The sequence below is a fragment of the Lichenostomus cassidix genome, chromosome 8, assembly GCF_008360975.1.
Source record: "Lichenostomus cassidix isolate B80296 chromosome 8, HeHo_3.0, whole genome shotgun sequence".
NCBI classification, from domain to species: domain Eukaryota; kingdom Metazoa; phylum Chordata; class Aves; order Passeriformes; family Meliphagidae; genus Lichenostomus; species Lichenostomus cassidix.
In genome coordinates, this window is record NC_139489.1 from 5,185,568 (window position 1) to 5,211,568 (window position 26,001).

Consider the following 26,001-nt stretch of genomic DNA (forward strand, 5'->3'; position numbering starts at 1 on the left):
CCTGCATTCACTGCATCAGCCTCTCAAGGGATTCAAAGAAGTCTGAGGCACCTGACTTTTCGCAGAATTGTAATCCAAGAGACAGAAGTTTAAGGAAAATAGAACAGTTCTCCATAAAACTGCACAAATCTGTGCATTCTCAGCTTGTTCAAGAGTTTAATAAATTTTGTCTTTTTCACCAAAGACTGGCAAAATTTCCACTGGTATTTGCTGAAGTTAGCTAACTGACATGAACTACATTCTGTAAACATTTTACATAAAAATCTATCCCGCCAGTCAGTTGGAAGGCTATTTTATTGTTCAGCTGTATAGCTGATATTCAAAAATGTGTGGGTTTTGCAATTTTTAGGGCCAAGCTCTTACTTTTTTCAGGAAGCAATCTTTCCTTCTATGATTAATGATTGTGTTGAATTGTCTAAGGTAAGAAACAACAGCTTGAAATTACTGTCATGTGCTATGAGAAACCAAAGGGAGAGTGTGGAACTAGATCTCCAGAAGGAAAACAGCTGGTAAAAAATTAAGGCAACTGTGTTTCCAAGTAAATCCTGGAATGCAGTATGCAAAACAACATGTGTTGGGGTTTTTCTGAGGATCAGAAATCCTCAAAAGAAAAGACCATTTCGTCAAGCAGATTAGCTGCCTCAGATGAAGGACATTATAATCAACTAAGAAACTTGTACCTCTGTAGGTCTTCTTTTCCTTGTTTTCCTTATTTTCCATTATTCCAACAGGAGCTGAGAGCAGCAAACATTATAAAATAGGGATGGCTTTAACAGAGTGCAACAGCAGGCACTGTCTCCAGACTTAAACTAAACAAAGAAATTTCTCTTGACACTATCGTTTTCTCTTAAGACAGCCCACACTCACTCATCTCTTCTACATCATTAGTCTCACTCCTGACTCTCAATGTGAATGAGATAGAGTGAAAAATTCTGCCACACACATTAAACTTTATTCTAAATGCCACTCATTAAACTTCATCTCACCTTCAGAGACATTCATCCAACTGCCCCATGGACAAACAACAGCAAGACAGAAATTTTACCAAAGCTCTGAAAGGCAGACACACAGATTTTATATATATATATTCACAAGAGCAATTGTTTTATCTTAAAACCTTTCTAAAACAGGAATATACTGCAGGTTTTGGCAGTAGAGATAAAATATTACGGGATCCAGCCTTATTTTGTTTTTCTCATCCAAATATACACATTGTTATAACAGAGAAATAATTGCATCCAGAATCATTACTGCTGCTTGATGACCAAAATGCCTCATAAACTGCTCTGCACATGAAACTACTGCAAATATCCATCTACCCTGGCCAACAACAGCTTCTTTTGGGTGGAGGAAAAGAAAAGAGGCATAAACATGGTTCACTTAAAATGCAGTGACAAAAATGGCATTTGAAGGCATGTGTTCAAAACAGTCCCATATTGTTATTACAGATGGAAACAGTGAGGGAAGAGAAACAGAAGAAACAAAAGCCAGCTTTTGTGAGTTCCAGAGCAATCCCTTATGATCCTGGGTCTTGTATAAGATGATTTGGAAGCTTTGGAAAGGCATTCAGGGTCTCTCCCTGAATAAGGCACTGAAACACACTGTCTTCCATGAGCCTGGCCCAGTGCCATGACAGTTTCTGCGTAATTCATTGCACGTTTTGCTAAGTGTTCTCTGTATATCTCTGTAGATATATATACACATAGAAATATATGTATTTTTCCATATGTTTTCCTGCAAAACAGAAAAATAAAGTGAGTTATCTACAGGAATACAGAATTCAGAATAAGACAAACTTAGTACCTGTTGACATGTCACACATGCCCCAGACTAAACCAGAGATGCATTGATTTTAAATGTACTCTTAAGTCTGTAGATATAAATTATTTCTTGTTTAACAAAGTTTTCATAAAGCCCAGCCAGGAAGGCTAATGTTTGACTTTCCAAGTACCTTCTGCCCTTTTCAAGCCCCATCATCTTTTAAGCTTATTAGCACTATTCCTAGCAATTCCTTGTGTCATTCTCAGTGACAAAATGTTGATTAGGGACGAAACTATTTTTTTTAACCTACTGTTAGAGTTTAGATCTCCAGAAGTAAAGAGAAGTACTGAACCTTATCATCTTTGAACATAAGATGCTTAAGAGATGCAGTAAGCAGATCACTGTTCTTAGGGAAAAATGCTTATTCTTCACGTATCATTCTCCCTGTATTTTTTTCCTGCAGTTGAAAAGAGATTCAAGTAGAGACACTATTCTTTCCATAAGAAATACACTAAGTACAGCATTCTCTTCCCAGTCTGAGTGCTCAGTGATTTAAATACTGCTTGAGACATTTGTAATCTTAATGGCACCTTTAACAGACTCAGGGCTTTACCCACTTTACACACATGATTGAAGCATAACAAGTGAGTGTCTGAACCCTGGACTCAAATCTTCCACTAAAACATGACTGGGAATTGGAAATCGAAAAGGGTTGCTGTGAGAAATGTCCTCTCACTACTTAAATTTTGAAAGGATTTATTCACTCATCTTCATAGTACAAACAATGATAAGAGGCTTAGAATGGCTGTCTGCTGTTACACAAAGCAAAGTGCAGCGTAGAGTCTGAGAACTGGGACCTTGATTTAACTCAACTACAGTTATTACCTCCCACATGATGGGATTGTGTGAGTTCACATTTTATCTCAGTTCTTCCTCCTCTTCCTCTTCCTCATCTTCCAGTTCCTCTTCTGAGTCATCCTTATTCTTTGAACTGTTGCTGAATTCAAGGTTGCCTTCAATATCCAGCACCTGTAAGTGGTTCAGGTTTTGGAAGGTACTTTCTTTCAGTGCTCCAACTGCAATCTTATTAAACCTGTAAACAAACAAAAAGGCCCTCCTGTTAAACCCATTTTTACAACCAACACAGAAATAAGGAGACCAAGAGGAAACCATTCTGCAGCTACTCTAACTTTATGCTGACCCAAGTTACTCTAAGTTTACACTGACTTACAACAGCCCTCCAGAACTGTTGACTCCTCTGGATGGGGGAAGGGGGAAAAAAATCATAATATTGAAATTCCTCCCCCACAAATTCTTTCTCTTGCTTTCTCCTTCCCAGAGAGGAAAGGCATCTGGCCCATAGCCCACATTTCAAAATGTAACTGATTTTTCCTGACGTTGTGTGTCATTCCTTGATAGTTTAATTCTTCCCCTACAAAACTCAAAGTATTCCTTTAGAAACAAAGCAACATGCAATAATTATTCAGCTGTTATTTGGGTTTCCAGGAATACAAATGAACTAATCTGCATTTTCAGAACCTGTCACATATACTGGTCTGTTACTCTTGAAAATGTTTAAAATTCTATTCTGTGTAATATTCCATATATATATTATTGTTTCACAGCACTGCAGTGATTAATGGCCTCCCATTAAAAACACAACCGAGCTTGGGTGGAGTTGCCTTGTGAATATGTTAGCAAAACTGTTTTGCAAATTCCTCTTTTCTTTATATAGAAATATAGAATGTGGTATGTGGTTTCTGGTTCACATCCAAGCATTCACTAAAATCTCATAAATGTGAGCAGCTGAATAGACAGACTGCTCTAATTTACACCAGACTTTGTAATTTTATTTGCTTGGTATGGAATCATTCATCCACAAAGGTATGCTCCAGAACGATTCAGAACTACAGGACAGTTTAATTGCATACAGAGAAAATAAGACCATATTTAGTCTTGTGCAGCCTAGGCTTTTTGAACACGTCCAGCTTAATCAGATATTCTGTAGAGATTCATAAATTATGTCAAATTAATATTTTCAATAATATTCCATTGGATTAAAACTTAATATATTATGGGGACATATTCACTTCTTGTGGTATAAAGCTCTGCTTAAATCAGTTGTTACTGTGAGTTTACATCATATGTAAAAAAAAGTCAGTATCTGTCATCTATGAAAACAAAGTCCTCATCCAACTGACAGAGTAGGAAAAAATCCAGCAAAGCTCCTAAACTCAGTTACGTAACTGTCACAGTTGTAACTTGTCACTTGTTTCTGACAAAACTATCAAGGGAATGCACACAACTCCAAGATTAGTCACACACACCTCACTAGAGGAGGATTTTGTTAAAATCCAGGGCCAACAGACACAGGCAAAGCTGTACTTCTACAAGGGGACTGTAACCTTTTGGCTCACAGCTGAATATTGGAATATGACATCATGTTAAACAATAATTTCCCAGAATTACTGGCATGCCAAATCCATTCTAACAAGCATAGAAAAGACAAGCTCTTTGACAAGAGTTTGTTAGGTGTATCCATGTCTTTTCTGAGCTGACAAATATAGGTTTATCACATATTACTATAAACCAAAGATGCTTGCTCAAAAAGTAAGGATTTTAATAACTTTCTAAAAAGTAAGCAATTATAAAGTGGATGAAGAAGGAAAAAATGTTGTGGAAAGTAGAATGTTGTGTGGAAGTGGAAACTTGACCTTACCTGAGGTAAATCCCCTTTATGTTGGGAGTGGATTCAAAAGCATTCTCTGAAACTGTTGTGATCTTGTTGTTCTGGAGATACAGATATTCCAGAGATTCTGGCAGGCCTAATGGGATGGATGTCAGCTGGTTGCCAGCCATGTCTAGTGACTACAAGGAAGAGACAACAAGAGGTCAAATAAAGGAATTGAAATATTAGAAACACTTCAGAAAGAGATTTAAGTTTGAAGCTATATTTATTATAGAATAAACTAATTTATCTCCAATTTGTATCAAAGTAAGGGTGGTCAAGACAATTCTACTCTCTTACACTCCTATTGAGCATCATGATTTCACATGATACGTCATGCTGGTTTGTGTCAGAGTGCCAGCATTTCTTTATCTCTGGCCCCAGGCTTTAGCCCATGTCTGCTTTCAGTAAATTAAAAACAGTCTGGGTTTCAGATATGCATCAGAATTCCTTGGAAGCTGCTACTGCAAACACTTCACTGGCTAAGGTTGGTGATAGGTGCAGTTGCACATAAAACCATCTGGAATTATTCTAACATGGAGAATGTGTGAAGACAGCAGGACTAAAGGTCATGATCATTTCTCAGATTAATTTTATGCAAGACAATGGATCAACAGAAATGTTTTGTTATCCTGTATCATAGCGTTTTCATAGCACCAACCTGACACTCACTAGTTATACACTATTCAAAGCCACACTTCTGCAAACAACAGTCCTCATTGCAGTGTTTTTATTCCTCACATAATGCCAGTCTGGAAAACAATTATCATAGAAACACAGAATTGTTTAGGTTGGAACAAAAGCTTTAAGATCATTGAGTCCAACTGTTAACCCAGTACTGCCAAGTCCATTATGTAAATGTCTCACTTTGCAGTTGCAGAGTCTCCAGTGATTTCCATGGAAACAGTGTGGACTGAAGCATTTACTAAGGATATGCATGACCAGGATCTTATGGGTTGGTTATTTGCCAAATTCACTCCAGTGCACCAACTCAGAAGGCAACTGCACAGTTAAGCACTTAATGATAAAAAGGATTCAGCTGGAAACAACCAATGATAAAAAACATTCAGCCAGAAATAACCAGCAAGAAGTAACACTATTCCAAAGAAAAGCAACAGCCATAAATGCCCCATTAGTCCAGCAGAACTTTAAGTCTGTGCTATTATCTGAACCCTGTTTAATAGGAATGAGGTTTGCTGTGGGGATGGCCTGTATTTGATTCAGCAACACCTTAGCTGTCTTGACACTGACTACAAGGGAGTGACAGTAGAACAAAAGTTCCACAAAGTAGCTGTGAATATCAGGACCTTTGAGAAGGAAAGCTCATCATTCCAACCAACAACTCCAGCTACCTAACAGGGCTCATGACCCATTTTTGTTTGCAAATAAAACAACTATATTTTATTAAGATACTGCAGGAAAACAGTCCCAGCAGTCTGTTATTTTCAACAGCTTCTTCCTTCCATTCTGCTTTGCATGTTAGATATATTTGCACACACACACACACACACACACACACACACACACACACACGTATCAGTGAGGCACCAAACAAATGCAAAACGTATTATTAAAGCCAGGGACCAAACCTGCAGCTGGGGCAAACCAACAGCTCTACAGATACTGTTGCTGCATTGCTGATTGACATTAACTGAGAAACAAGCTCTTGGTTATTCCCAGACACAACAGAAAGGGAAACATTCACATAGATTAACTTCGGGATTGTCTGAAAACACACTGGGGGCCAGTGTGACATATGCTCTGTGTCCTTATCCCTGATCTGCTCTGAGATGTGCACACTTTGCTGTACAGTGACCTGACCATATGCACCCTCCAAGGCTGCCATATGACATCAGCAATACCTTTCACTGCAGGAAAAAGGGGTATTTTGTTGCCGAAAAGGAAATGCAGACAAATCCTTCAGCCAGCATAACAATTCTGAAAGGTCATTTTGCACAGCAGAAATGTGATTGTTCCCGCCTGCCTTATGGTTTGTGTTTAACTTTCTCCAACAATTAAGCAAATGAGAAGACTGCTGATTGAATCCAGACCTCCGAGCTGCTCCCCAGGTGCCTTAGCCAGCTGAGCTGCTAAATCCTACAGCTTGGCTTGTCTGACTATAAGCTGATGTGGGGGCTTTGAGAATTAAGAGTGTTTTTGTTTATGCATTCCTTCCTCCTGCTGTCTCTATTCAGAGCTGATTTTAAATCTTTTGGGAGACGAGCTATTTGAAAGGCCTAATTTCAGTTTTAATGACAGCATTCACTGATGTTTTTCTGAAAATACAGGACACTGTCAGGGTTCAGAAACAAAGCATTCTTTACATTTCCCAGAATTAGCAATCCATGGTAGAACGCTGCCCTGGCCAGCAGTGGAAGGTACCCACCTCTGGCATAAGAGCACATCATTTCTACTCTAGAAACAGAGTATGTAGCACTTACAATGCAACCCCAAAACACGAGGACCAAGCACGTTTAGTTTTGGTGCCACATAATTTGATTTAAGCAAACAGATGAGGACATCAGCATGACTAAAATAATTAGAGAAGGTGATGTTTCTACCTGGAGACTGCTGAGTTCTCTCCATGCTCTTGAATAAATTGAATTTACTTTCAATTTATTGTTGCTCAAATACAGTTCTCGCAGCTTTGTCATCCCAGATAAAGTCCCTTTTGGGATGATGCTTATCTCATTTTCCTTCAGCTTCAGAACCTGCAGGTTCTTTGGAAAGCCAAAGGGCACTGTGTGGAGATTGTTTCCAGAAAGATCCAAGGACTTTAGTTGCCTCAGTTTACGGAAGGCTTCCCGATGGATCTGGGGACTTTTGAGCTTGTTGTAGCTCAGGTTCAGCTCTTCAAGGAAGTAAGTGGTGGCAAAGTCATTCCTGTTAATCTCTGAGATCTGGTTATGGAGGATCATGAGTGTCTTCACTCGCCGGGGCAGCCCACTGGGGATCCTTTCCAGCATGTTGTTGTACAGGTGGACAGTGTGCAGCTTCTTTAAGCCATGGAAGGCTAATGGGTGAATACCTCGGGCTTTTAATTTGTTATTGTGCAGCAGAAGGTACTCCAGGTTCTTAATTTGGGTCAAGACATCTCTGTCAATCACCTTAATTGCATTCTTCTCCAGGTGGAGGAGGACGATATTTCGAGGTAAACCACTTGGGATTTGTGAGAGGTTATTGCTGGACAAATCCAGATATTCAAGACTAGACAATTTCCTTGGGAAAGCAGGAAAGAAAACATTCTCCATTTAGATTCTACAAGGTGAAACAACAACCAGCTTCCTCTAACATTTTACAACTTTTGCTTTAGAGCCTTTTCACCCAGCACAGCTCCCACTACTGACTGCCCTTTTCTGATTCAAGATATGAGGGATGTAGGCACCAAAAGAGAGAGCTCCCACATTGCCATTAGGAATTAGGACTAGGCACTGCCACTGCTCCCCAGCCACACCAGCAAGAGAACATGCCTGAGTCCACAGATATCCAAACTGCCACTGGGCTGAGGCATGAGATCAGTTTTGCAGTCATTGTTCTCCCATTTGATACCACAGATAGCAACATAGGAGCAATTTCAGTGGACAAATACCACAAGGAAGATGCCATAGGAGCACCACCAGCACACAGAGTTTAGCTCTCAGTTTCACAGAAACAAAGCCTGAGCTGAAATGATGAAATGTCACTCTTATGAAAAGCAGAAATGCTAACTCAGTGTCCTAGGCTAAGGTAGTGAACTTCTCCTGACCCTCCAGTATTATGGAAGTGAGTCAGGGCTAGAGCTGCTTTGTGTAAGCTACTGAATCTGGATTCCACGGTCTCAGTTGAAGCTAAATTAAATCCTCAGAGCAGCCACTTATACCAACTGGATGTGGATCAATGGTATTATATGCCAGGACTGAGGAACCCTGTATTCCTTTGTATTTCAAGTCAGTTTCTCAGTTCAAATGAGAGTTTTAATTTACTTGACACAACATAACCCATTGCAGATGACTACAAAGTTTTCAAGAAACAGGAGAACTAATGTATTACAGGCATTTCTTACTAGTTACTACACTGCTGTTCACAGCCATCAAAGCATGCTCTGAATGAACAAATATAATCTTTAGGTAAAATACTTTATTGCTGCAAATTTATAAGGTTTCCTCAAGATGGGAATATCTTAACAGGAATTATATGTCCAACATGACCTGGGGGTGGACTCAACACAGATACAGCAAACTACTAAGGGAGGTTTCTGGGAATGGGAAGTGGAAAAGGAAAGCAGTTTGGTACATTTGTGTGTCTGGAGATCAGGAGAGTTTACAGAACTAAATTATGGACAGGATCAATTGTGGGACCTGGATTTTCAGGTAGAACAAGGGCAGCATTCAGTGCAGAGAAAAAATTGTAAAATTTTTGAAGTGCTAAGTCCCAGGCTAAATCTAGGACAGCCAAAGGCTATTTCTGTTGCACCAGTTGGTATGAAAGCCTTTGCAGCCATCTGGCTCTTGAGCAGCACCATTGCATCCCTGCCTGCTCCAGCAACCACCTGCACTGGGATACAGCTGGGCATGGGGAATTCTCAGCTGCGTGTCCATGACTGCTTTCAAGTCACCTTCATGGATATACACAAGTGGCTTCAGTGAAGGTGAAGCTCTGGCTTTAATACCCAGTGAAGTGCCCTAGAAACTGGAAAGTCCCAGGTAACCTCACTTTTGACTGGTTTGGAAGAAAAGAGAGTAGCTTTCAATGTTGTTCTAGGTGGCTTTTCCCAGAAGACGCTTAGTACCTGGTGTGTCTGGGTCTGTGGCAGGCAGGGTGTGGTGCAGTTTCATGTTCAGGGTTGGGTCTTTTGTATAAAACTCTTCTGCAGCCACTCTCCCATTCAAAAGATGCTGCTTTTGAATGGCAGCATCTGCATCTCAGACTTAGCAGTGAAATGCATAACATCATTCCGCTTTTAATAAATTGACTTTTTACTGTGTCCTTTGTTCAGTAGATGTATGACTGTACCAGAGGGGGCAGACAGACACAGATGTACAAACTGCACATCTCAGTCTCACCAGAAAGTTTCGTTGTCCATCCCTTCATTAGACAAGTAATTATTCTGCAAATACAGCTCCCGCAGACCGGCAAGTTCACTGAAGGCTCCTTTGGGAATCTTCTCCAGCTTGTTGCTCTAGAGTCACCAGAAGCACAAAGCACAGTATTTGGCATGAATCAACACAATATCTGGGTTCTGTTCAATTAACCCAGCCAATTAAACTTCAAAAGGGCTAGGCATAAGATATTTCAGAGGGCATTATAATGTGATGGACAGACTGGGTCAGATTCATTTGCCAGAAGGATTTGGCTGAGTGTCTCAATGGATAGTAAAAGAAAAAAAATATCTTAAGTAGACCTTTCAGATACTTTTGGTCCACTATTGGCTGCCTCTCATTTCTCATTGTTCTGTTTTTTTCCCAGTCAAAATATCAAGATAAACGTTACTACTGAGAGATGGTGCACTTGCAAATAAAACACTCATTTCTCTGCTCATCTGCTCTGCCCTTAGCACAACTGGGAACAGCAGGGAAGGAGACAAGTTCAAAGTGTAATCCTCAAAGTCTGAGACCCCTTTGGGAGATAATGATTACCTGTAAGTGTCAAAAAATGCAGGGGACTACTAAGTTCATACTTTGCAGAGAAATTCCAGCAATTTAAAGGATTGGACTGGTTGTGTTTACTTTCCTTCAAGCTGGAGAAGCCTGTTCTCTTGAAGACTTTAACAGGAATTGTGGTGAAACCTTCAAGGGAAAAGAGAGCTGGGAGGCAGCACAGAGCTGCCTCAGTCCAGGGCTGATAACAGACTCCAGTCTCTGCACGTCCAAGGAGCTGTCAACACTCAGAGCAAGCAGACCCAGGACTCCCATCACTGTAGCTCTCCCATTGCTAAGGCTCAGATCTCCAGCACAGACATGATGAAGTGTTTTTATCAGAATCAGATGACATGGAATTAAAAATGCTGGAGAGTAGTTAATAGCACAACTCTGCTATTGCACTGCTGCTGGAGGAGTTGTAGCAGTAGAGAATGCTTGATCCAAACTGAATTGCCAGTTCAGTAGCAAGCAGGAGACACTGATGCTGGGAAACAGTGGTCTGTGTGAAACGAGTTAGTGAGCAAAGCCAGTACAGAGTGGGCAAGCAGCTGTCAGGGAAAATGGCATCAGTGGCAAACTTCACTTGGGAGGTCATGGAGACATGGCCATGGAATGATGTTCTTCCTTTTCTAGTAAGTATTAGTATTTTTATATGCAGAGAAAAGGCTAACAATGCAGCCATTCAGGAATTTGCAATAAATCCCCCTGAAAACGCAGAAAAGCATTTCTGCCCTCTGTAAGCATTGTGGTGATTTGCAAAAACACTGTTGCTTATGGACAAAAAAGGAAACTCATGGGGACAGCTACTGTTGAGAATACAGCAGGCAACACTTAAAATGGGCCTGGGGACGTTTCCAGGTGCACTAGGATGTCTTGGCTGTGTGGTGTGAAACAAACACAAACACAGTACTTTGTCACAATCCTAAAGGATTACAAAACTTTGTTGTCATTACCTGTAAGTGTAATTTGTATAGTGCTGGAGGGAGGTTCTTTGGAACATACTTCAAGAAATTGCTGGACATGATGAGTATCTCCACATTATTAGAGCCATTGAACATATTATCAGGTAACCCAGCATCTGAAAGTTTGTTGTTATGAAGATACACAGATCTGTTGGAAGGAAATAAAATATGAAGTTCAACAGACAGGGAGATCTGGAGGTTTTGTTTACTGAGAGAAAGCTAGTTTAAAACTTAATTTCAATCTTTTCTTCTTTCCTTGAGATAATTAGATTTGCTTTTGAAATGTGCTCATTACTTTAGCAAGGAACACAGACAGAAAACCAAGTGGTTGGCCCCAATACTCTCTGAAAGTTAGGTCTATTCAAAATCTGAACCTGCATGTGAATACACATTTCACAAGTGGCCTTATCTTCTTAAAACTGAGTGCAAGCCTGGGACTGTGCAGTCCTTAGAAACACAGAATGTCACTGTGGTGGCCTCACTCAGAGGGTTAGAATTCACCTCTGTTTAATAAACATGGCCCCAGTTTTAACTTCTGTTTGGAATTGAGTCTGGGCTGCTTGGCCTTGCAAAATCAGCCTGTATGTCTCTTAAGAAAGGGTCATCTCTTACCCCTCTATTCCTTCTGCTCCCATGGAGGCTAGAAATAGCCCAGGAGTTTCTCTCCTACTCCTAGAACTCAGAACAGGATACTTACAGAAAGACAACAGATTTACTCAATCTGGCAGATTTAGTTTTTAATTGGGACTGAGAGACAGAATTTCTTATCTTTCCTTTTCTCACTTTCAACCTTAAATATTCACAAAAAAGTTTCTCCAGTCAGATTTTCAAAAATCGATTCATTCTTACACAGGTTTCAATTCCATACAAAGCAATGTACCTCTATGAAGTTATTACTGCTTTTTACTGGTTTAACTGCTAAATTAATCCATTTGACTTCTTTTTAACAAAAGAAATTATAGGCTTTTAATGACTTTGATTACCTCTTCCTTTCCTGTGTTTACCCCCAGATGCAGCAGGCAGCTAAATTTGTAGACAGGTTAAAACGGCAAAAGAATCAAAGTGTGCTTTTTTAACTTATTCTTGGATTCTTTACCAGTTGCAGAGAATTGGCAACATCCTTCTGGAAGGAAGGAAAGGCTCACCATGGAAAGACAATTGTGTGATCACACACTCCAGGGAGTTCAGAACTACACTAAAAGTATTGTTTACCCTGCATGGTCAGCTGTACTTTTAACTCACAAATATTTGTCTTTCTGAAAAACTTACTCTCCAAATAATCAGTCTGAGATCATGAACTCTGCTGGGGGCCAACAAAACAACTGAAACGACTGTGTTGGGATTTCATATGAACAATCTTGCAAATCAATGAGTTCCTATGCTGATTAAAATTAGTGTTGGTATAGGAAAGTGTGAAAATCACTTCAGAAGAGTCAATAATTTTAATATGGAATCCAAGCACAGCAGTTTCTGCACCTCGGATTAAGGGAAAAAACATATATAAATCTAGCTTCTTTCATCATGAGATATTGCCAGAAATCTGTGAGTGACTCAGCCCTTTCAGCTTCCAAGAGCCTAAGAGACTGAAGGCCCAGGAAGTGCAGAGTAGCTCCAGCTCTCAATTAATTCAGTGGGAAGGGAGAGTTCTTCATCACAAGACTGAGCTGTAGGGGCTCAGCTGGGTCAGCTACAATTAACTGCTGCCAAACTTGGCTGCATAAATTGCTCCCAACAGAGTTTGGGATGTCTTTGCAGGATGGGGATGGTGCAGTGTTTGGATGCTGCAGATTGCTCAAAACCCCTTTAGAAAAGCCCATACCTCACAGGAAGTGGTCTGTGTGCCTCTGAGTTTGACATGGATGTGCTGCTCTGGATCCAGGTGAGAAAATCACAACCTAAACCTAGCAAAGAGAACTTTGGCAGCAGATCTGGGGTATGAACCCCTTCTGAAGATGCTGAAATGCTTACCTTTAATAGAATTTAGTTAGACTCCTCTGAGTACTGCACTCTCCACTGGGTTTTACTTTCAAAAACCAATGGACTGTAGTGGACTAGAGATTTCTAAGCAGCTAATCTCCATTTTGAGAAACTAAAGCTGTTCTTTTCAACTCCTGATACACAAATAAAATGGGGACAATTTCATTTTATATTTGCAAAAGTGTCTGGCAGCTAGCAAAAGCCTTTGGAATGTGTTTGTTTGATCTTTCATGCTGAGAATAACAAACAGCTTCTTTCCAAAAACACAAGTGGGCAATAATATAGTTTAGCCAGATAGTTTCTTATCACCCACCAACTGCATCCAAGCAGTGGCAGAACACCAGTATTGTTCTACTTCCCAGTCCCTTACCTCAAGTTTGGTTTCTGTCCAAATGTGAGCCCATATATCTTAGTGAGATAATTGGCTGCAAAATCTGCACTGATCAAGGTATTTGGTAGGAATTTCGGTGCCACTGTTAGCTGTAAAAGAAATATACAGGGGAATTCCAATAAAATGCAACAAATGTTTTAACCAAGTATTAAACCAGCAGCAAAACACTTGCAAATTTATCTTCCCCAAACAGGCAGAGATAAATTAAACTGAATGTTGATTGCATGAACAAAAACAAATTGTCTTCACTCACTAATCTCTCCAGGAAGGAGACAGATTTTTGCTCTAAGATATGAAAATGTTTGTTTTGGTTGGAAGGGTCCTGTCTCTTTTTGGTGGAAGAAATCAAGAAATTGTTATTCAAAGAGCAAACACTTTGCTTATTATTTTTCCTAATTCCTGAGTCTGCTGTGCCAAAAAACTCCAGCCCACCTCACAGTGACCTACTGCTTACTCTCTGACAAAAGTGTACTGGGGAGGGGAACTGTCACTTCACTGTCTGCTCCACTGCAGCCATTTATGATGATCTCTGCAAGGGGGATTCAGACTCCCAAAGAGCAAGGATGGTTCTGAGCCAAATGATGGAATATCAAATGGCACTTCAAAGCAAATACCTCCTGTACAGCCATACTTTGTTCAATAAACAACTGATGTATCAGGAAATACAGAAAGACCCTGTCTCCAAAACTTTATAGCTGACAACAGGTATAGCACTGAGTGTGTTTGCCCTTGGTCTGTTGCTATTTTTACCAGTGATTTTAAAAACTAATGTCTGCATCTGAGCAAACTGGTGGAGTGAAAAGCAATGATCAAAAAAAGCTCAGTTTGACAGAGCATTCAGGTAACACAATAGCCAGGCTCACTGAGAGGCTGTTAATAGCAAAGTCATTCACAGAAAGCAAGAATACAGGTTACGGTCCAGGCTGGATGGAGGACAGTTTTCTGGGAAGCATAAACCCAGAATCTTTATGCATCAAGACAAAGCCCTTGGGAAACAAATTATGAACACAATGCTGTAACAGATGATCCCTGAGTAGAGAAGACACTGAGCTGCAGTCAGCAGGTGCAGCCATCCTGGTTACAGGTGCTCACTGCAGCACTTACGAGACCACTCAGTGTTTTACATTCTCTCCAAAGGGCTCTGGAGAAAACATCTTTCCTAGGGAGATACTGAATTCTTTGAGATCAGGATGGGAAGCTGGATCAATGGTAGAGATCTGCCTTCTAGCCTGAAAGTCATGGAACCTTTAATCTTCCTCACAGCCCTGTTGTGTGAAACAGAACCTGGTCCTTTCAGTCAGCAAGGCACAGCAAGACTCACATGATGAGAAAACATATTTTGCAAATTTTTATTACCATAAAACTGCAGTTGGTTATGAATAATAGTGTAAAACCAAAACTATTTAAAATATGAACACTGTGTGAGAGAACAGACACTTCATTGGAGAACTGCCTAACCCCAAGCTTTAAACTATGTATTTATCTAAAGGTTGCCTACACCCCTCTCTACTGCTGTTGTCAAGTGTGCATTGATGAACTCCATCCATGAAGTTCCAATTTACTGGACTCATAAAACAGTCTTTAAAAAAAAAAAAAAGTGTACATTATTTACTGTTTTTCATTTTCAGCTGTCCCAAAACCTCCATCCTTGGCCTGTCTTTAACATTAAATGGTCACAAACACAAATAAGATCTTTCCCACAAACCACACTCCTATCAGTATTTCCAGATGGTTTGTGAGCACTGGAATTAGGCATTCTGCATATTACTGCAGTTGCTCTTGGCTTTAGCGGTAATCTCTCACCTCCTGATCTGGGAGAGATGATTTCAGGGAACTGGATAAAAGCACTCATCTCTGACTAAGAAGATCTGACAGTGCCTCAGAAAGAAATAAGTCTCTACCATGACATAATATTGACAATTCAGACACAGGAAACAAGACAATAACTTTCATACACAGTGGTACATTAAAGCTTTTCTCTGGTCAATTAGGTAATAATTTTTATACAAAACAAAGGGCATGGCTCAGACATGTGAAATGAGAGACATGAAAACCACAAGAAAGAGGGAACAGCAGTTTAATCCAAAAAGAGTTTTCACTTGCTCAGGACATTGCTTTGGCATTTCAGCACTTGGTCATGAGACTGATCTTCACTGATTACCTGCTCAAACGATTCATGCTGGATTGTTTTAAGTGTTAGCAAAAATAAAGTTGACTTGAGTAGCTTTGTCTAATTTATTGCATAACAAAAGCAATCTGCATTTCTCCAGCTGCAATTTTCTTTCAACTTAACTGCTGGACCTCCCTTTCCATATGGCAGAGTGTTTCTCCACTGTTAACTTCAGAAGGTTAATACAAAAGTCTAGCAGTTTTGAAACCATTTTTCTTGCTTGAATCAAGCTTTGATAAAAACAGAAGTACTGGATTCAGGTGAATCCCATATCACTTTGAGGATATGAGGAAATGTTAAACCCTCTGTCACCAAAATCACCAGTTTATAGGAAATCATAATGACAGCTCAGGATCTGGTCTATAGTTTGGTGGAACAATTTCTCTTATTAACAAGGTTTACTGCGCACTCTTTATGAGAGTGGGGTGAAAAATTAAAAAGGAAACTACAGCATCCACTCTTTATGTGAAGTACTTGTTACTCACAGGCCACAGAAGGCTTTTAGTCTCTCACATTTCTTTTCTCTGACTAACTATGCCAGTTTAATGAAAGATGATTTAGCTATATCTGATGGGATCACATTGGAAGATAAAGCAGCATTAAGATAATCTATAAAACAAGGAGCAAACTACCAGCAAATCCCTGCCCTCCTCCAGACACCACAGTAACTTGATCCACAGTGTTTCCTGCTGCAGAGGAGATGCAGTTTGAAGCCAATCTGGTTTGTCCTGGCTTGTGATTTATAAAGAAATGTGTTATTTTTGTGGGTCCACAACTTCTCACTGTAACTACTCCTGACATTTGCTGATGTTTGCAATTTCTTTTGGGATTCTTTTCTCTCGGCAGTAAAGCCAGAAAAACCAAACACTTTGTTTTGTTACACAGGGAAAATCAGAGTGCAAGGCTCTGGAATATTAGTCACAGTCTGGCTTGTTCCTTTTTTATGGAGTTATTAACTGCCAAGACTGTTACATGGAAATGGTGCTTGAAAGAGAGAAAAGAACACAATGTTACTGTACTAAGGAATGGGTTCTATTCTCAATCACTGCATACAGAAATGTATAGAGTGATTCTGGATGTGTCTTGGCCTGACTGAAACCCGAATGTGGCCACATGTATTTAATCAGAACATCAAATGGTCCCAGATTTTAAGAGGATAATAAAATATATTTACAGACATGCAGAGATAGAGAGAGGGTGGGATGGAAGGGCAGTATTTTTGTAGACAAAGAAGCTCTGCCTGATGTTTTAACTTATATTTTTCTGTGGATCACAGTTTCTTCTGTTGCAAATATTTGTGGATAATCACTGGGGATAAAGAAAGCCATAATGGGAACCACCCAGATGCAAGGGTATATGAGAAGCTATTTCATTTCCTAGCCTTGGCAGGAAAGATATGCTTCTGTCAAGACATCCAACATGGGTCATTAATAGGAAAGCACCAGGGATGTTCTCCACGAAAAGAACAAATTCAGCTCCTATCACTGCAGCTAAAAGAATAAATTAATGATTGGCACAGTTTCATTGTGTGTGGGTGTCATCCCCATATCAAACCTAATAAAAATGGGAGCCAGGGAAAACTGGATAGCTTTTTACAGATCTTGATGGCTCAAACACAGGCACTAGGATGTGTTTGTTCACAAATTTTTCAATCAGCCTCATCTGATAAAGCAGCATTTCCCATCATTACCCCACATGCAGGCAGGAACCAAATCTGCATGCAACTGATCCAAAGCCTACTGAAGACAGTAGGAATTTATGCATCCAGGGCTCTCTGTACCTCCCTACACAAGGGCAATCTTTTACCAGGTGAACAAATAAATAAGTGTTCAAAATATACCTGCATGTGTAGCATCTAAACTTTTCACATACTGTTTTGACCTTAGATGAACCTGTATAGAATATCACTTTAGCACAGTTTTGCTTATGTAGTATATACATTTTAAAAGAATTGACAACTTGCTCATTTAATTTTCAAAACCCAATTGGAAAAGAGCTGTGAAAGGCTTCAGAGCCTCTTACCTTATTGTTTGCCAGGTACAGGTAATTCAGGTTCTCCAGATGCTCAAATGCTTCCTCTGGCAACCCTTAAAAACAGGAATAACTAATCAGTGGCATCAGCACCTTACTGCCTTTCTGAGTGAAAATTCCAGAGGGCAGCTTTCCCTCTCAGTATCTTTCATGTGAGATTGAAACACTTTTTATTGTTGCTGAAACAATCTGACTCAGACCTATTGTTGTCTCTTTATTTAATTAAAAAGAAAAAAAACAAACCACAAACCAAAACAAACAATACACACTGTTAAGAGCAACGGAGGACTATTTAAAATCCTGAGCATACAAGGCTTGTGGCCAATCCCAGTGGCAGGGGTCAGGTACAGAGCTGTGCAGATCTGCCCTATGGCTGATAATCAGTGTTTGCAGCAACCACACTATCTGAGAACTTTCTCCTGTAATTTGCTTGTGATTCTGCAAATCTTTTTCATGCAAGAACATAATCTAAGATTGCTTAATGATCAGCTCAGCCTGATGTATGACTATACTGCCAAAATAAGCCCAGTATCTTCATGTCACAACCCTTCTCTTGTTCTGCTCCCCCACAATACAGGTATGCAAACAGTAACCAGCTCAGAGAGCTGATCCAACTCAGGGCTTATCCTCCCCCAATAATTATCAATTTTCAGCTGAGTCACTCAACATCCAGCTGATCACACAAGAACAATTGCTGTCACAATGGGAAGCCTGAAGTAACAGTTTCACCTGGCACTTAGATAACCATGTGTCAAAGGTGAAGCTATTTCCCATGTCAAAACACGTTGGGACGCTCAGGGCTCCACTGAAACTTGTGAAAAAAACATAAAAGCCCAAAGATAATAATGTCAAAGGCTGAATATATTAAGCACAGCCTTCGCTCTGCTGTGTAAGAGTGCTGTGCCTTGGGGCCCATGTGTAGTATGACCACATTTGCAATAAATTTTGTTCTCTATCAATGCAATAAAGATAAAAAGAGCATTCAGATCAACTGGGTGACATATAAATTAATAACAATTACATCTTTTCCTCATCTTTTCCAAATCCTCCTAATTATTTTCTCCAATTCCTCTGTTTCTTTTGCTGTCCTTACTAACCCCTTGTCAAGTTTCTCTAATAAGCATAAGACTGAGCAAGCAAAACCTGCCTACAAAAATCAAAACGGTTTGAGAAGGGTAGAAATGTCCTTATTTGCAATATGTATATAAATACATACCAAACTTTGCAAGGACAAAACTGGACTAAACTGGCCTGACTGACTAGACTGAACTAAACAAAGTCATTCAGGAGGAAATCATTCAGCATGTGGACGTTTCTGGTTCTCAAGTGCATTGCATGGAAGTGCCTGTGGGACCAGAGGGAGTTTCCTGGACGAGGAGATCTCACGCCACAGTACACGAGCTGCTGCCAGGTCTCCACTGGTTCAGCAGGGCTGCATTCTTCTACACTGAGTATTGTGTTTCAGATGATAAAGTGTCTCCATGATCTGTGTGATGGCCAGAGGAGTGAGGCTCACAGCAAGCCACTCCAACCAAAGAAATCCATCATTCTGGCTTTTCTTATCAGCTGTCACTGGCCTCATTGCATAAGTTGGTGTTCTGAAGGCACAGGCTCTGTCCACCCCGTGGCTCACCTTTTGAAGTCAGCCTGTTGTTTTGCAAATTGAGAGTTTCCAGTCTATAAAGACGAGCAAGCTCTTCTGGAAAGATTTCTTCAATTTGGTTATTCTAAGGAAATGGAGAGTATTAATCATCAGCAAAGTAATCCAAGAAGGATCCCAGTAAACCCAGACTGTGAACTTCAATACAATCTGGAAGTGAACCCACCATGTCAAATCCTTGTCAAGTCTTCTCTGAGCAATGAGCCAAACTCAGATCTCAAAACCAAAACATCCAAACCCACCAGCATTTGAAGCCTGACTTCTGCTCATCTCCAGGAATATCCAGCTTATGCACCAGCAGCACACAAAGACTGTGATTATGCCTGGCAAGACCAATAATCCATCTGCCACAGCCAAACTATCATTGCTGCAGCAAAGCATTTGCTACAAGGTTGGCATGGTGGATTTCTAAGTTTATGGCTTCTGTTATTCATAGGTTGCTTTAAAAGCCACTTGTCATGGGCAGGGAGTGTCAAACTGGCCTCACTTTCACTGGTTCTGCTGTTGGGGTGACTGCCAAAAGATTGTCATTAATATGCTGACTAACATTTCGACCATTAATGAGTGGTTCTAGTTTTAGCATCCAGGGGAGCAGGGAAGGACCCACTGTGCTGGAAGCCAGGCCAGTACACAGAAAGTGACAGCTGCAGCTCCAAAAATCTGCTTTTCTTTTGGCAGCAGAGGCAGGAGCCATGGCTAGCACATGCCTGGGACAGATCTGCTGAGGAAGGTGCCAGCTTACTTTACAGTTTTTCTGACTGAAAAGCTCTAAACAAAATCTGCATTTCATCCATTGGACAGAATTGACAGATGGGAGCAATAAACCAAAAGCAATTGGTGAAGGGCCAGGCTTTGAAAACCCAAACTACTTCCACTGCTCCCAGGAGGCACAACCACTGCTGCAGCCCTTCAGGTGTCTGAGCACTGGCAGGGAAAGGACAGCTGCCCAACTGGTGGTCACAGGGATTAGTTAACTAACAGCAGAGCATGGAAAGATGCTGACAGTCTAGGACATCCTGATTCTTCTCCCTGAAGCTGGAATCTCACATCTGACGTGTCCTTTTCATGACAAGACATGAGGTGTGTGGAGCAGGACCATTTGCTGCAGGAATGACATCCATGTCGTGGCCACAGGCAGCCCAGCAGCAGGCAGTGCCACCCCGGCTATGGGTGGCATTGCCATGTCACACCTGCTCCTTGGCAGAGCTGGGGACACTGAGGGACACTGAGGGACAGGGCTGGCCCTGCCTCTGGCCTGGCTCTGTGTCTGCAACGCCTGAACTAACACGCCGTGCTGCCCAAAATATTCTCAGCAATGAAGTCATTTAGCCCATCTTCTTCAAAGACAACTCAAAATGAAGGACCTCCACTAAAAACTTGGGTTGGCCAAAGACAAAAAAAGAAATCGTTCGTTTGGACAAAAATTCTTCTCACGGAGCGAGACTGAGGAGCTATTTTCGCCCTCCCTAGCTGTGAGGGCAGAGAATGGCGATGACCAGGCGTTGGTGGAGCTCAGGGCCTGCCGCACCGCTGCTCCCGCCGAGCCCGGGAGGGCTGAGGGCAGGCGGCGGGCTGAGGGCAGCCGTGAGGGCACGGGGGGCTATGGAGACACCGCCTTACCTGCAGCGACAGGTGGTTGGTCAGCTCGGGCAGCAGCAGCGGGAACTCCTTGAGGTCGATGCCGCCGCAGTCCACGACGCCCTCCTGGCTGCAGCCGCAGTCTCGGGGGCAGGAGGAGCCGGGCCCGGGCCGCCGCCGCTCCGGGCCAGCCTCGGAGAAGTCGCTGTCGGCGGCGCAGCCCAGCGCCAGCAGCGCCGGGAGCCCCAGCAGCGCCAGCAGCGCCCGGCCGCCGGCGGGCATCGCCCCTGCGGGCCGGGACAGCGGGACAGAGGGACAGAGGGACAGAGGGATAGAGGGACAGAGGGATAGAGGGACAGAGGGACAGCGGGACAGCGGGACAGAGGGACAGAGGGACAGCGGGACAGAGGGACAGAGGGACAGCGGGACAGAGGGACAGAGGGACAGCGGGACAGCGGGACACAGGGATAGAGGGACAGAGGGACAGAGGGACAGAGGGACAGCGGGGCAGAGTGACAGCGGGACAGAGGGACAGAGGGACAGAGGGACAGAGGGACAGTGGGACAGCGGGACAGAGGGACAGAGGGTCAGCACCGCGGGCTCATTGCCGGGGAGCCCCAGCCTCGCCCCGCAGCCCCAGGCCGGCCAGCCCCAGCCTCGCCGCCTTCCCGCTCTGCCGGGGTGCTTTCGCGTCCCCTCAGGACACTTTGGGGACTGGGCTGCCCAGCCAGGGGGTCCCGAGCACAGCCGGCAGCATCCCCAGCACCGGCCCCGATTCCCCGAGTTATTTATTGCTTTTTTCATATTGAGAAACGCCAGATGATCCCGCAGATTTAGGGAGGGGGTTATGCAATGTTAGTTCAATGTGGCTGTCGGTCGCACCGTTCCCCATAGTTTGCATAGGAAGAAACTCTTCTCGTTACTTAAACAACACGGGGTGTGGGCAGGAGTGACTCTCGGAGGGGCTGCTCCTTGTGCATCGAACGGTAACAAAACCTCGCAGCTACTGAAAACAAAACGGGCTTCCTATGCATTTTGGACAGTGCTGATCTGAACCTAAGACACTTGGCTAATGTTCAGCTTTTATCTTTCTGGCAGCAGGTTAAAATAATCCAAACAGAAGTTGAGTATCTCCTGGAGCAGCCAGCTGGCCCTAACCCAACCCCCTCGGCCCCACTTGCTGCCCTTCTCAGATTTCATACATAAAGGTTTGCACACAGGGCTGGTTATGGCTTGTCGTTTATCCTCTCAGCTATTCTTCAGGAAGGATTTGACAGTGATGAGAAAGGTTTTGGCTGATGTTTTAAAGTGAAAAGGCGCGATGGCTTCATGACCTTATGAAATAAGTATTCTGTTCACCTCTGCCAGCCCAGATTGCTTCTTTGCATCAGAAGCAAGAACCTCACAGAGCCAGACTGGCAGCTGTCAGAACCGAATGTCTCCATTTACATCCATCCACAGCTCTTTGCAGCTTTGTACCAGGGGCTCTCATGGAGAGCTTGGGTGCTTGGGAAGCATTGGAGAGTATCCTGCTCTGTGTCACAGTCATGAAAGCCTTAAATAATTTTTTTAAATACTGACTTATACTTGAAGAAATGTGAGCAGGTGGGACTACAGGGCAGAGCATCCCAAAACGTGGATGCTGGTTTTGCTTAAGTCCTGGCCTTTGCTATGAACATGCTGGGTGGGTGATTTTAAGCATTTATCATTTTGTGCTAGATCTCTCTTCCCCTCTTCCACTATTTTACAGCTTCCATATCTGTAATAGCTGAATATAATGAAATTCATCTCTTTTATAAAACATTCCTTGTATGGCAGCTAGGTATTAACACTGAGACCAAAATTGGCCATATGACTATGCCAATAGCAGATTAGTGAAATCCTTAGTATTTGGTGACCTAATCTCAGAAAATATTTCAGAAATCTTAGAGAAAATCATCTCAGAAAGTATTTCAGATCTTTAAGAAAGTATTTTTCCTTTAAGCTCACCCTTACAGATACTTACAAAAGAAACTATGGACAAAAATCTTTGTGTTTGCAGGTCACAATCAGCTCTGATGTAACACCACCAATGCTGTTCCCATAGCACAGTTATATCGTGGTTGGTATTAGGCTCTATAGATTTGCAACATAATGACTTTTCCACATCTATTGCTGAAAGTATGGTAGAAAATTAACATGAAATATTCTATTGCACACTAAGATTTTGAGGCACTCTCACCCCCTTATCAAAATGCATGTGTCTGCTACAAAGCTTTTGGCTGCTCTAGCATAGTGAGACACTTTGGATACAGGAACATCTGTGTACATCTGGAGTGCAGGCAGTAAAACCAGGCATGATGGTGATTTTCTTTCAGTTCAAAGAAAGGCTGAAGTAATTTGCTCCATTTCAAGTCATTCCCATGGGCCTGATTCAAAGCCCTGTTAAGAAAGCTTCTAAAGGAATAGCTCAGAACCCACTAAGAAAGTGCAGTCCTCTTCCCTTGCTGCAGGTGGGCTTTGGATCAGGTCCTGCCACCCAAAGACTGAAGTGACACTGAAACCAGCTCAGGGCTTTCTGTGGCTGCATCTTTCTGACTCCAGACAGAGCTGATACCTGCACTTTGGTGCCTCACAGCATGAAAGTTCTACAAAAAGCACAGTCTCAAGAGGTAAACTGAAGTTTCAGGAGTTACTGAATGGTTTTCAGTGATTACAGTTACCCCAGCAAACAACAGAATCACTTTTAAAACATCTAATCTCTGTTACCTATTACTCTCCACACACATTCTCACAGGACACACACACAGAGATGGGAAAAATATCCACTGAAGGAGAGGATTCTCCTTCAAAATCAACAGGTTAACTGAGTTTGTTACACTGAGTATCCTTGCTAAAAGCTGCAGCTGAAAGGCAGGCTGCTGCTGCAGGTTGTCTGACAATCCAGATTAAAAAAAATAGAAAAGCTTACCTTTGCTGTCAGAAATCAGATGAATGGAGAAGAACATTTCTCTTGCCCCCACAGGCTCTCTCAGCTCATGCCATGTCAGTAACATGCACTGAGCTCAGAGCAAGTCTCCCCTTTCCAAACCAGATCCTTTCCAGATGTGAGCAGCGGAATTAGAGAGAGTAACAGGCAACCCTCTACCAGTGAGAGCTTCCTGCACTTCCCAACGAAAGCAGAGAGGAATTTTCCAAAGTCACCATATGGGAAAATGTGAGTAGGAAAGAGGAAGCAGCTATGGCCTGAATATACAGACTTGGGAAATAAACAATCTCCCATTACTTTTGTCAACACTGTTTGCAAGATCCATGAGCGAAGCCAAAAGCCAGCATGCAGGAATTGGCAGAAGAGAAGCAGAGATGGTGTGTGTGCTTTTGCATTTCACTGCAGGACACTGGAGCTGCACTGCTACTACATCTTTGAGCTTAGCTGCATTCAACCCAAATCTGAATCCCAGGTGGGAATGTCCTCCCATTCTCTGGGGGTCTGGTTCAAATTAGCTAGGAACGGACAGATCAGCAGTTTTTCCTGCGTTTTACCTCCCTCCCCTTTAACTCTCCCTCCTTTTCAACACATCAACTGATCTTCAGGGACCAGGGATCAATAGGCTGAAATTACAGATCTCTTACAGGCAAAGTCCCCAAATTTGCTGTAATACCCATCTACCCAATCTCTTTTTTTTTGTCTTCTATGCCCCACATTACAGCACTAACACCAGAACCTTCCACCACACACACACACACATATACATATCTATTCAGCCCAGCAGCCTCACATTTCTTATTTCCCCTCCTCTCAGTGAAAGAACAGAAACATACAGTTGATAACAGTTTGCTCCAAGTACAGCAATCCTCCCAAGAAAGCAGCACAGCTCCCTGACTGCAGTTACTGTATTAAATATAAAGCCACCTGTTTTGTGAGTGTCCCGCAGTGTTCCATACAGTACCTCCACAAAACCTGAAGATCTGTCCTCACCAACAACACAACCTTCTTGCTGAATTCCAAAGAAGGGACACTGATTCTTTCTTCTCCACTCCAGCTGAACTGAAGTCTAAAGCAATTAAGTTATTTCCTCCCTCTCTTCATCCAGGCTTATATCAACTGGAACTGATCCCCCTCTGTGCCACGTGGAAGTTTCAAAAGTTAGAGTGGGAAGAAGGCTTTTACTGAAACAAAAATAAAAACAAACCAAAGCTGGCTGCTTTTTCCTAGTGACTCAGAGATCCAGGACACATTTGCCTGCTACCCCTTCTGTATTACAGCACCCTGAGTCCACACAACAAAATGTGCACAGTTTATTCAGGAGGAGAGAAACAGTGCTTATGTTGGGGGACCACTGCATGTTTCCCCAGTCTGCAGACAGAAAGGAGGAGGAGTAGGGGGATTACCTCACTCACTGTTGATGCCAGAGCAGCCCACAAGGGAGAGGAAGTAAACAGCATTCACCCTTGCCCAAAAGTTCCTTTTCATCTGTGTTTTTGCTGTAGAAGTATAGTAATTAGCTGGCAGGTAGCATCTAGAGGAAGCACAGGACATTATAAAGAGAGGGACATTGTGCCTCCTTTAGTGGGGAAACAGAGGCACACAAGTGTCAGGCCAGATATCCAATGTGCAAAGGTAACACACACACAATGCTAAAAATTACTAGCACAGGCTTTTTTTCTCCAAGCTTTCACCTCTTCCACATCTTACTCTCCTACATCAACATAACCCAGACTCACAATCGCCCTTCTTCAGGCCCAATACTGCATTTCCATCATCCACAAAAATTCCCAGGAAAACCAGAGCTGGAGTCAAATCTATCTAAAGGTGCTCTGACACATCACTAAGCCAAAGGCTATGCCCTGCCATGGTATGTGAACTCAGCAGCCACTGCTTCTGTTCACTACATCTTTCTGGAGCTTTAAGAGTAAAGAATTTCCATTGCAAGACTCACAGCACAGAATAAGCTGCGAGAAACATTTCCAGTCAAACTTGAGTCTTCATACTCTTGCATGTTCCCTGCTGCTGGGCCTGAGTGATAGCTGCAGCCTGCATGAAGAAACATTTCCAGGTTTAAACACTGAAGCTGAAGACTCAGTTTAAACTTTGGTAAGATTATTTCTTCAGGTCACACAGATGGCAGAAAACCAGGTCCTTGGG

The 26,001-nt window shown here is 42.2% G+C and overlaps 1 protein-coding gene across 3 annotated transcripts; it reads right to left on the reverse strand.

The window, feature by feature from the left end:
- Positions 1–1,039: 1,039 nt before the first annotated feature.
- On the reverse strand, positions 1,040–25,187 carry PODN (podocan). Of its 3 annotated transcripts, none has more exons than XM_085067577.1 (11): positions 24,806–25,187; positions 20,919–21,163; positions 19,272–19,365; positions 17,630–17,694; positions 13,417–13,526; positions 11,061–11,217; positions 9,532–9,647; positions 7,051–7,708; positions 4,481–4,629; positions 2,647–2,854; positions 1,040–1,734 (listed from the first exon to the last, which is right to left on the reverse strand). In XM_085067577.1, the coding sequence occupies exons 2-10, from the start codon at positions 21,156–21,158 to the stop codon at positions 2,680–2,682; spliced, it is 1,764 nt and encodes a 587-aa protein (XP_084923703.1). In that variant the 5' UTR covers positions 21,159–21,163; positions 24,806–25,187; the 3' UTR covers positions 1,040–1,734; positions 2,647–2,679. The 3 variants fall into 3 exon arrangements, with proteins under 3 accessions (XP_084923703.1, XP_084923702.1, XP_084923701.1); XM_085067576.1 differs by lacking the exon at positions 24,806–25,187 and adding an exon at positions 23,827–24,776; XM_085067575.1 differs by lacking the exon at positions 24,806–25,187 and having other exon boundaries at positions 20,919–23,800.
- Positions 25,188–26,001: the final 814 nt, after the last annotated feature.